Source organism: Sciurus vulgaris (assembly GCF_902686455.1).
Source record: "Sciurus vulgaris genome assembly, chromosome: 3".
NCBI classification, from domain to species: Eukaryota; Metazoa; Chordata; class Mammalia; order Rodentia; family Sciuridae; genus Sciurus; species Sciurus vulgaris.
In genome coordinates, this window is record NC_136463.1 from 124,775,426 (window position 1) to 124,788,022 (window position 12,597).

The 12,597-nt window shown below is 42.7% G+C and overlaps 1 protein-coding gene across 5 annotated transcripts in view; it reads left to right on the forward strand.

Moving 5' to 3' along the window:
- The window catches only part of MYO3B (myosin IIIB), a 548,027-nt gene that overhangs the window by 354,744 nt on the left and 180,686 nt on the right, over positions 1 to 12,597 (forward strand). For all 5 annotated transcript variants that reach the window (XM_079135472.1, XM_079135470.1, XM_079135469.1 and 2 more), the window contains exon 25: positions 1,614 to 1,819. In XM_079135472.1, the coding sequence (XP_078991598.1) occupies positions 1,614 to 1,819 (206 nt within the window). The remainder of the gene's footprint in view (positions 1 to 1,613; positions 1,820 to 12,597) is intronic.

Consider the following 12,597-nt stretch of genomic DNA (forward strand, 5'->3'; position numbering starts at 1 on the left):
CATTGCAAAATCCATTTGCCTGAGCCTTATTAGTTCCCATTTCTGCCTCCTTTGGGTAGAAAACATTTGTCTCTAGAAGAGCTCTGTTAAATGCCCATGATATAGGAAAGATAAGACACATGCCCTCTTCTACCACTTTGCACAGATTTGTTCATCTTCAAATTATTACAAAGCATTAGAGCTGGAAGCTTGTTAGAGATCAGGAGCCCTTGGGAGCTAAGGTGGGTGGCCATCTGGATAGCTTCATGGTGGAGATGCTGTTATGACCAAGTAGGAACCTATCTCAGTGACAGATTAAGTTGGTAAGATGGAGTTGACACCAGAAGGGGCTCTGTAGGGATGGGTGATAGGGTTGGGGATGTGGCTCAATTGCTGAAGGAGTAAGCGGTCTGAAGGGCAGGACCTTTAGTGCTGGGAACCAGCTCTGTGGATGGAATTCTCCGTGGAAGGTTCACGGATGCAAGAAGGATCTAAAGCCACAAAGTCCAACCGAGCCACTTGTGTTTCAGAGGCAGACTAAATTGAGCTCATGGTGTGATCTTTCTGTCCAGCCCTCCACGAATGCAGTTGGCTTTCAGTACCAGATTGACCTCTCTGGTGTTACTTGTTTCTTATCTTGAAACCCCACTTTGGTCCTGACCTTTATATCAACTGTACAATCCTCCCCCTCCTAACCTTGCTGAGTGTGTGTGTGTGTGTGTGTGTGTGTGTGTGTGTGTGTGTATGTGTGTGTGTGTGCGTGTGTTCCCATGGGATCTGGAGGCTCTTGGACTATGTGAAATCATCCTCAAGATCCTAAGCAAAACCCCCTCCCCCACCATTATTGGAGAAACCGCTTGCTTATAGTTTTGCAGAAATATACCATGACAACAGTTTGATGCCCTTAAAATACTGGTTCCTCGAAACTAAACCTATCATAGTACCTTGATAAGCTAGGCACGGCCAATTTTGATCAGCAGTGGGGTGATCATAAATGCATGGAACTGATTTCCTGTGTAGTTTGAAATTGCACCTGAAGGGTTGCTTGGAAGAGGAGTCCCGCCAATCCTGAGGGACAGTGGCAGCCTCCCTGCACAAGCACCCTCTGGTTCCACATCTCCTTTCCTCCTCTCTCTACCAAGTGTATGTTAGTTGATCATCATAATCTTCTTTTTCTATAATTTTCTAGGGTGTGTGTGTGTGTGTGTGTGTGTGTGTGTGTGTTTTGTCTTTCTCTATTCCTTTTTTTTTGTTTCTCTTCCTTATTGCCAACCATATGGGTAGCTTAGACTTTTTGGTGATTCTTAGGCTGAAGAAACACTTTCCCCAAATCTGGTTATTTAAAATGACAGTTTGTGGACCATCATTTTGGATACCCAAGGGTATTCCAACTAGAGCATATTCTCAGGTTTCTGCCAACGTGGGGATATTGCTTGGCACTAGGGGATGTTCAAAGAATCCTTGTGAATCTTCGGGCAGCTCTAAGGAGAACTTACACTCCCTTATACCATTGCGGATTTCACGTTCTGCTTCAAGGGTCTGTGAGTCATTCGCAAACCCCAAACTGCTCTAAAGGCCCCTGCAGGTCCGTGCTGGTGGGAACCTCATTTCGTATGTGGTTTTCTCCCTGGTAGTATTCTCTGATGGACTTGCTCTCCAAAATGGTGGTTGGACAGCCTCACTTTGTGCGTTGCATTAAACCCAACGATGACCGAGAGGCCCTGAAGTTCTCCCGAGAGAGGGTCCTCACCCAGCTGCGCTCCACAGGGATCCTGGAGACCGTCAACATCAGAAGGCAGGGCTATTCCCACCGCATCCTCTTCGAAGAGTTTGTGAAAAGGTCAGAACGGCATCTTTGGAAATACATGTTACAGGGTTTGGGTGTAGTTCAGTGGTAGAGCCCTGGCCTGGCACGCGTGAAGCCCTGGGTTCCACCTCCAGTACTGGGGAGGGGAGGAGGAAATGTGTGCTGCAAATATAGCTGTCCCCTGGTCATCCTTGTCCCCTGTGGTTGCTCCTCCTTCCCACTTCCCTCCAAAGAGGTAGCTGGATGGTTACCAGGTGCCATGAACTTGCTGAAATGTTGTATTTTTATTGTGCTCCAACAAAGCCGCAGTGATTCAGAGGACAGAAGCTTCCTTCTGATCACATTAAAAATAAGTGTACATAGGCCTTTTCCATGTTATGAATTCTTAGGTCTCAAATTCTGCAGATATGTGTGAGGGACGTATCCCTTCATACGTGGATCAGGATTCTGGAGGATTTGAATGAACCTAAGGAGCCACTTCTCTTCCAGGGTCTGACATGATATAACAGTGAAATGAACACTTACCTGACACCTAAAGTGTCTTAAGAGTCCAGGACATTTTAGGGCACTATCCTCAACTGTAACATCTCACTTGATCCACAGGGCAGCACTATAAGCTGGGCCCTATTATCATTCCCATTTTACAGGTGAGGAAATCGGATCACACAAAGAATTTATTTTTTTATTTGTTCTTTTTAAATATACATGACAGTAGAGTGTGTTTTGACATATGATACATACATGGAGTACAACTTATTCTAATTAGGATCTCATTCTTGTGTTTGTACATGATGTGGAGTTTCACTGGTCATGTAGTCATATATGAACATAGGAAAATTATGTCTGATTCATTCTACCATCTTTCCCGTTCTCATCTCCCCTTCCTTTCCTTCCTTCCCCTTTGTCTAATCCATGGAATTTCTATTCCCCCGCTTTATTGTGTATTAGCATCCACATATCAGAGACACATTCAACTTTTGGTTTTTTTGGGATTGGCTTATTTCACTTAGCATGATAGTCTCCAGATCCATCCATTTACCAGCAAAAGTCATAAAGTCATTCTTTTTTATGGCTGAGTAATATTCCATTGATGTGGCACAAAGAATTTAAATGATTTTCCCAAGATCCCATGGTATAAATGATAGAGCCAGGACTCGAACCCAAATAGTCTGTTTTCAGCATCCACACATTTAATCTCCTCAGTTCACTGCATTCAATCAATGTTTATTGAACACATAAATTGCATAAATAGCTTTCTAAACCTAGAAACTGCCTTTGGATGCAATACTGCTCTTTTCTGCACAATTGCCACAGGGATGCCTTGTCTGTGCATATGATTACAGGTAGGATTTACAAAATGTTCTGTGAAGAAATAATAGCAACAGTAATAGAAAATCACTTTTGAGAAAGAAGTACTACTATCCGAGCATGCCCAGAGGGGAATATTAGGATCGTTTTAAAATCTGCTCACTGGTCACCATTAGTACTTTTTTACTCCCATTCTGAAACATGTGCCCAAGGTCATTTTTCCAACTTACTGTCTGGGGAGAATGCATTTTAAATATGGCAGCTTGATTCATCAAGTCTTCCAAATTCTGCAAAATTCCATGGGGCTGGGAGAAGGAAGAATGAAAGCGTTCCTTGCATCGAGAGCTTTTAAATTAAAAATAAGAATGAAATGGCTTAAATGTCTTTAAGCCTCTGTTTTCTCTCTCTTAAATTTGGAGGTGGAGCACATTAAAAAAAAAAAAACAAAAAACCTGGCTTGTGAATGTAACTAGTCAAGTATTTTTAGCCACAAAATGTGGAATACAGAAAAATATTTAAGAAAACAGGTCAAATGCTAAACAGATTGGCACTTCTTTGTTCATAATCAGAAAGCCATTAGGCAAGTATGAACAAGAGTTTCAAAATGTCAGTAAATCTGAGGGTATCAAAGATTTCTGAGCCAGCAAGTTAATTGGTATTTTGATCCTTTTGAGCAACTTAACAACAAAATGGATGAGCTAGCAGTTTTCCCCCTTGATCTTATTCAACAAATAGGTGCTTCTTATCTTCCTGCTCAAGAGTGCTGTTTTGTAAACTCTTAGCAGGAAATATGCAGACAAAACAATCAAAGGCAGGGAACCCAGCCACAGAGCCATTCAGGGTTTATCAAGCAGAGGCAAATGAAAGGTAAAGGCTTGTTGAAGGTTGCGTTTTACCTTTTCCGGTTTTCTGGCATTCAGGACCGAAACCTGAAAGGTAGTGTTCTTGGGATTCTGTTGTCTCATCCAGAGTAGGGAAGAACATCTCCAGTCCCCCAAGTCTGCAAGCCTGACCAAACCTCAAATGCTTACTTGTTCTGTCATCCTTGAATTTTCTGGAAAAATAACTTGGAAGTGCCCTTTCTTATCCTCTAGTCATGGACCTTTGAGGATAGGGGTGCTCCCTGCCCCTCAACCATCAGCACCCTCCCAGTCAATGGAGCCAGGTGAACTGGAAGTCTTCATCTGTTCACTGCTACAAAAGAGGACACCTGGCAGTGCTGAGTGGGTGTCTGAAACCTCCCTGTAAGCCAGAATGTTGAGGGACACCACAAGAAAACCAGGTGGACATTCACTGTCTTCCTGGTCTGAAGCAGGGTCCCTCAGAAGGTCCACACTGGGGCTGACACATATACCTGCGTATGTTGGGGTGTGTCCTAGCACATGTCTAAAGGATAAGGCCAAGGCTAATGGTGTGTTTAAATATCAGAGTTAATCATGCAATATATTAAGGGGACCTGAGTTCTAATATCCTTTTAGACATGATATCTGGTAAGTAACCCAGTGCTGCCGTAAAAGGTGTTTCTGATCTGCATGACGAGAAGGCAGGCATGCGCAGAGCCCACATCTTGAAGATTTTCAGGGATTTCGTGCAGATTCCTAGGCCTTCCTTAGCCTCTAAGTCTTCCGGAAATGCTAGCTGACTCCTAGTTGAGCTCACAGGATGTGAGACCTGCACCCAGTAGAACCCAGTTCTTAGTAGTTGATAAATCAATGTCCGTTGATGGAAATGAAACTCTTCCCTCTTTTCCATTGGCATCTTCCATCCCTCTTGTGATGGCATGGAGCGTCATGGTGCTTTGATTTCTCCTCCATCTCCTTCTCCCTTCTATTCCTCCACTGCCTTCCCCTTCAGAGTCATTTTTGACTTCTCTTCGTTTCCTTTAAACAACACACGACGAGGTCCTGATGTTCGGACCTGCGGAAGTTTCTCCACACGGTTTCCTTGGGAGCCTTCCATCCCTCTCCCAAGGCTCAAGTCCAGGCCTGCGTTGTTGTGGTGGCTCTTATCTGCCTAATAAGTTATAATTCAGGATTTATGAAAGTCACCCCTTGAAAGTCTATAATTCAACGGTTTTAGTATATTCACAGAGTTGTGCAACCACCAATATCACCTAATCTTAGGACATTGTATTATCTAAAAAGAAACCATATACCCATTAGCAATCCTCCCCTTACTCCTCACCCCACCAGCCCTAGGCAACCAATAATCATCGAACTTCTGTCTATATGGATCTGCCTAGTCTGAAAATTTCATGTAAATTGGTCATATAGCATGCGGTCTTTTGTGGCTGGCATTTTTCATTTGGCATTATGTTTTCAACAATCAGCCATGATGTACTATGTATCAGTATTTTATTCCTTTTTATGGATGACTATTCCATTGTGTGGATATGCCATATTTTGTTTATTCACTCAGTTGGCAGCCTTTTGTATCATTTCCACTTCTGAGATAATGTTGTTGTGTTGATTCATGTGTAACTTTTGATGTAAATACATTTTCACTTATTTGGGGGTATTACCTGTAGGTGTAATTTCTGAGTATGGTAACCCTAAGTTCAAAGTGGCTGCATCAGTTTATATGCTGATAAGCAATGTTATAAGAATTCCAATTTTTCTACATCCTCATCAACACTTGTTATTGTCAGGTCTTTTATTTTAGCCATTCTAGTGGGTATGAAGTGGTATCTTATTGTAGTTTTAATTTGCATTTCTCCAGTGACTAATGATGTTAAACAACTTTTCATGTGCATATTGGGCATTAGTATATCTTCTTTGGGAAAATGTGTCTCTAAACTCTGCCAATTTTTATTGTTGATTTTACATATACTGGATACTAGTCCCTTACTGCAAATACTTTCTCTCATTCTGTGAGTTGTTTTTTCAGTTTCTTGATGGTGTTCTTTGAAGCACAGCATTTTTAATTCTTATGAAGCCTTAGGTTTTCTTTTGTTGCTTGTGCTTGGGTATCCTATCTAAGCAACCATCACTTGACCCAAGTTCACAAAGATTTACTCCTATGTTTTTTTCCTAAGAGTTGTATAATTATAGCTCTTGTATTTTAGCTCTGTGATCCATTTTGCATTAATTTTTGTGTATGGTAGGTAGGGGAGGTCTAACTTTATTCTTTCATATGTGGATATCCAACGGTCCCAGCACCATTTATTGAAAATACTTTTCTTTCCCCCATTGGACTATCTTGGCATCTTTGTTGAACATCACTTGGTCATAAGTGTAAGGGTTTATTTTGGACTCTGCATTCCATTCTATTTCATTGATCTATGACTGTTGTAGGCCTTTTAAAGCTATTTTGTCCACCCTCATGCCATACTTCCTGATTGGACTCGGTGACTGAGGAGGATTTATCTAAAATTCCCATCTGAGCCTATTGCTGTCTTGATTAAAAGAAGCATCCAGACCCCACTGAGTAAGCTTTAGCCCCACAGGGGAGTCTCCCTGATTTGATCCTGTCTACTTTTTCAACCTCTTCTCTTTTCTCCCAGATCACAATCCAGCCAAAACTGAGCTAGTTGGAGCTCCCAAACTCCTCAGACTGTTCATCTTCTGTGCCTTTGCTCACGCTGTGTTGCCTGGATCTCCCTTCTCTCAGCCTTCAACCTGCTGACTCCAGAAAGCTAATCCCTGCCCATTTCTGCAGGGCTCTGAATGGGCAGCATCTTCTCTGATGCCCCCTTGACTCCCCCGGGCTGGGTCAGGAGCCCTCCGATGAGCTCCATTGGTAACACGTACCGTACTGTACAGGAATGCTCTGCTTTTCACTGCAACCTGAACTGTCTGGGAGGCGGGTTATTTTTCAGCCTACTTTATATCTGAGTTGTCCACCTGCCACAAGTTAGGGGCTTAATAAATATTGGCTGAGGGTAATCAAACTCTTACCCTTTCTCTTTCATCTCTATTTTCTTTTACCATCTCCTTACTCTGGTCCTTGCTCTTTTGAAGCTCATGACGGATCTTTGGAGCTGACTTTGTTGAGGTTAAGTTTCACTTGCACTGAATGGACAACTTAGATTGATAGAGCATAAGATTTCGGGTAAGTCATGGTAACTATTTATTAATAAGAGGTGAGAACCCTAAATAAACTGATTTTCAAAAGGCTCTAACTTTCTTTGAAAATGCTATTATTAGAGATCACATGGGAAGGGCGACTTTAAACAAATTTACCTTCCTTCTCTACAACAAAGAATGAGTTTTCTGAGAATCCAGTTTAAAAAAAGGTAAGCTCAATAGGACAAGGGACTCTGTTCTGCCTCCTGTTCTAGCCTCTTCTTTTTCATCTCCCCACCTCGCAGCCCACACTCCAGAAAAAAGGAGCCACTTGGAGCTCCCTCACATAGCATGGATACATCTCGTGAAGGCTCTCCTCTGTAAAACAGGCTGCTTGCTTGGCATATGAGTCAGCGATCTCTCAAGAGAAAGTGACCAAGGTCAGCTCAAAGTAATTGAAACAAAAATGAAAAGGGCGGGATGTCTTGGTTTACAATACTAAGAAGTCTGAAGGTTCGTTCGAATCTAGGGCATCACATGAGTTTACCAAGTCATTGGCTCTTTCCTCCCATCCTCCTTGTTTTTCTCTCTCTTCTAATGAATTTCTTATTAGTGGGCAGTCCTCCTTACATGTTGACAAAGATGACCCTGGAAGTTTGCCACAGAGGGTTTCTGAGAGTTCTCACACTGGAACTCTCGGTTCCAGTGTGGATCACATGTCCACTCTTGAACCAATCACGGTACCCAGGGCATGACCTGGGGTCAAGTGCCAGGGGTGGAGTCAGCCCCACTTGAACCCTGGTCCCCAGGGCTCTGTTAAAGAAAGGAGTGTGTGGGCTGGAGATACATCTCAATGGGTAGAGTGCTTGCCTCACGTGCACAAAGCCCTGGGTTCAATCCCCCAGCACCACTTGAAAAAAAAAAACAAAATGGAGTGTGTGTGGATAGGCTAAGACCTCAGGCCAGTGCTCTTTATTTTGACCATTCTGTGCCCTTGAACCAACGGTAACTACAGAAAGGTCCACCCTACCCAGGTATCTACCTACCTATAAGACTCTTTTAATTTAGAATTTTCTAAGAACAAAAGTTTTATTGATAACAATTGAATGTTAATTCTGGAAAATACTATATACAGTGTACTATATTATAAACTGAGCTTTGGTTTCTTTGTCTTTCTGTTATATAACTCCACATATTCTACAATGAGTTATTGAAAACAGTTTCCAACTCCGCTTAACTAAGGGGTTAGGGAAAACCCAATCTGTCTGGGTTTTGAATTCTGGCCCAGTTTGAATTCATCTTCTTATAGTTGATGTATTTCTCTGATCCTCCTGATGCAGTTCATGATGTTCCTGACCCATGAGGTTCCTGTTCCACATGGGACTGTGTGGATGTCACTTTCCTTTGTCAAGGTTTCTTTCCCAGCCTCTGTTTGTGCTCTAAGCATAATCTTTAATGGTTGCTATGCTAAAGGAGACATCTTTTTCCTGTTTATACTGCAAAATTCTCACCATTATTTATGATGTGCTCCCCAAAGCCTTCTTTTTGTTTCTGTGGGTCTGCAGTGTTTCCTTCTTCCTACACAATATCTGCATTAAGTTGTCCACCCGCCACCTCTGGGTTTAGAATTCACCAACAGCTTTCTCCCCATTCCTTTTCATTGTATTGTGTCCTAAATGGAGTTCAAGTTGAATCAGATTCCCCCTCTGGGCAGAATTACAACTGTGTCACACTCCTATGACATCCTCCTTGGGTGTAGAGGATCAAAAATAGCATCTGATGGCCAGCTACTCAATGAATACAAAGTCCTCTAATGTTGATCCATTCATAGACTGATGTTTGCCCTCAGAAAATTCTGATAAACGAGTCTTCCACCTAGAACAGCTGCCAGGATTCTCGAGTCCCGTGGAAGAAGAGAGCTGGGAGTCACCTCTTAGTCACTACAAATAGAAAGCTTCTGTTCTAAAAGATTTTCCTCTACAACTGGGGAGGACAATCTGGTGATAAGGCTGCTTCTTCATTGCTTTCACTTATTTATGTATTTTTGCTACTGGAAATTGAACTCAGGAGCACTTCACCTCTGAGCTAGGACCCCAGTCCTTTATTTTTTTGGTAACAGAGATTGAACCCAGGGATGCTTAATCACTGAGTCACATCCACGACCCCCGCTTTCTATAAATTTTTATTTTGAGACAGGGTCTCACTAAGATGATTAGGGCCTCACTAAGTTGCTGAGTTTGGCCTTGAACTTCCAATTCTGCCTCAGTCTTCCAGGTCACTAGGATGACGGGCATGCACCACCACACCTGACCTTCTTTATTAATTTTAAAGATATTTTCCTGGTTTTGCTCCTTCTTCTCCCATACTTTCAGAGGTGTCTGTGTCTATACCTTTCTAAGTCTCTGCAATGAGGGTGTGGTGGGGGGCGAGGGAGAGGGAGGGTCCTTTGGTGTAAACCAGGTTGCTATACAGCAGTCCCTGCTGCAGTTTAGGACTAATTTTCTTCCAAATCTGTTACCATTTTCCCATCTGCTTTCTTGTTACCAAAATCTTGGGGTATTGAGGATTGAACCCAGGGGTGCTCTACCCCACTGAGCTACAGCCCCAGACCTTTTTATTTTTTGACTTTGGACGTCTAGACATTTGTTTGAACTGACCATTATTTTTAAGGTTTTCATATTGCGACTTTGTCGACTTTATCTTCCTTCAGCCTTATCCCAGAGAGGTCCCTATGGATGAATCCAAGAGGCAGATGTACGTGTCTCACTACCAGATCAAGCCGCCAACCTCGGGCCTTTTTAGTTCTTGACCATTGACACTACCTTCCTGCTACCAAGAGAAAGCGTATCATGAGGCCCCATGGATATGGCGAGTCCTGTACGAAGTGCGGAGAACACAAGGAGAGAGGAGGCACGTTCTTGTCCTTAGCATCTCTGGGCTAATAGAAAATCATATAGGAAGGACTACAGAGGAACATGACAAAGAGCTTCCTAAACACTTTTTCTCTTTTGACTACTTCCTTTTGTACCTTTTAGAACCCTGATCTGTCTCTCAATGGAATTTTTGCCTGGCCTTCAGCTGTACCTGACATTCCTAACTCATTCACCTGTGTTCTTCCGCATGACCCTTTATACTGCCATGAGAGTTATGTTTATAAAACTCTAATTGTGGTTCTTTCATCAACACAGAGCTGTGCCTATTCCTCACCACCTACGCGATAAGATCAGCAGGCAGGACTTTCCATAATTGACCCCAACCTACTATTCTCGTTTCCCGCCCACTGCTCTGCCTCACCCACCCTAGACTAGTGCTTGCCTGACCTTGGGTCCTCCAGGCCATGCTTGATGGTTGGCCTTTGTCTTCTCCCTGGGAAGCCTTCTGCATATGGAGGTCTCCCTTCCTCTCCATCTCCCCAGCCCAGTACCTTCCCTGTGAAGCCTTCCTGGACTCCAAGCTGGAGGCGGCTCCACCCTCTGCGTCCACACTGCATTGGAATGCGCTTTTATTCTTATCCTAACTTGTCTGCCTGCCCCCCTAGACTATGAGCTTTGGAGGAGATGGAGTAGACCTTATTGGTTGTTGTATTCGGAGCACCTCACCTGCGGGGTGTCTGGCCCGTAGAGTGTGTTCCTTGTTTCCTAAAGGAAGGACTCTGTAAGTCAGAAATGCATTTAACTGTGAGTAGCAGAGAAACGAACATTTTTAGTGGCTTAAACCAGAGTTTCTCAACCTTGCAACCTGATACTTTGGTATTTTGGATCAGATAATTCTTCATTTGTGAGCCACTGGTCTACATCTTATAAGATATTTAGCAGCTTCTTGCCTAGCTTCTAGCTGTTACATACCAATACCCACCCCTCCCCACTATCTGCAGTTGTGACAATCAAAAATGTCTCTAGGGGGTTGGGGATAAAGCTCAGTGGTAGAATGCTTGCCTAGCATGTGTGATGCCCTGGGTTTGATCCCCAACTCTGAAAAAAAAAAAAAAAAATCTCCAGATATTGTCAAATGTCTTCTTGGGGGCAAAATTGCCCCAATTGATAACCACTGGCAACTGGGCTTTTTGGTTTATTCTCTCATAAAGAGGAGTTTAGAGGTGAGCTATTTCTAGCATTGGTTCAACTGCTCAATGGTGCCATCGGAGACCTGGACACCTTCTGACTCAGTCCCTTAGTACAATCTTCTGTGTGTGAGTCAACTTATAGGCTTGTGGTAAAAAATGAGGGCTGCCCCTTCAGCCTTCAGGTCTGCTTCTAAGGCAGAAATAAAGGGGCGAAGCCAGTTTGTACCACTTTTATTAGGAAAGAACATTGTTCTAGAAGCTATTTCAGGTGTACCTCATTAGTCTTCACCTCAGCCACATGACCATTCCTAGCAGCAGGGAGAGGGTTAGGAACTGGAGTTTAGGACTGGGGATATGGCTCAGTTGGTAGAGTGCTTGCCACAAGGCCCTGAGTTCAATCCCCAGCACTGCAAAAAAAAAAAAAGGAAGTGGAGTTCAGGACTGGGGCTGGGTACCTTGTCACTCACATAAAAACCAGAGTCCAGTTAACCAGGGAGAAGGGAATATGGAAACGGGAGGTAGCTAATCATATTTTTCAGGGAAGAAATCTAATATTTATCAGTTGGGGAGCTACTGAATGAAAAGGGACTGAAAAAAACAAATACTTCACTTCCTCACAACCCATTTGTTCTTTTTTTAAAAAAAAATTATTTATTTTGATTAATTATATACAAATGGGGTAAAACTTATTTCTCTGGATGTACATGAAGTAGAGGCATACCATTTGTGTAATCATACATGTACATAGGGAAATGATGTTTGTCTCAATCTGTTATTTTTCCTTCCCCCACCCCTATCACCCCTCTTTCCTTTATACAATCCATCCTTCCTCATTCTTGCCTCCCTCCTACCCCCCATTATGTATCATCATTCGCTTATAAGAGAGATCATTCGTCCTTTGGTTTTTTGGGATTGGCTTATCTCACTTAGCATGATATTCTCCAACTTCATCCATTTGCCTAAAAATGTCATAATTTTATTCTTCTTTGTGCCTGAGTAATATTCCATTGTGTATATATACCACAGTTTCTTTATCTATTCATCAATTGAAGGGCATCTAGGATGGTTCCACAATCTGGCTATGGTGAATTGAGCAGCTATGAACATTGATGTGGCTGTATCTCTGTAGTATGCTGATTTTAAGTCTTTTGGGTATAAGCCAAGGAGTGGGATAGCTGGGTCAAATGGTGGTTCCATTCCAAGTTTTCTAAGGAATCTCTACACCACTTTCCAGAGTGGCTGCACTAATTTGCAACCCCACCAGCAATGTATGAGTGTACCTTTTCCCCCACATCCTCACCAACAGCTATTGTTGCTTGTATTCTTGATTATCACCATTCTAATTGGGGTGAGGTGAAATCTTAGGGTAGTTTTGATTTGCATTTCTCTTATTACTAGAGATGTTGAACATTTTTTTCATATATCTGTTGATTGCT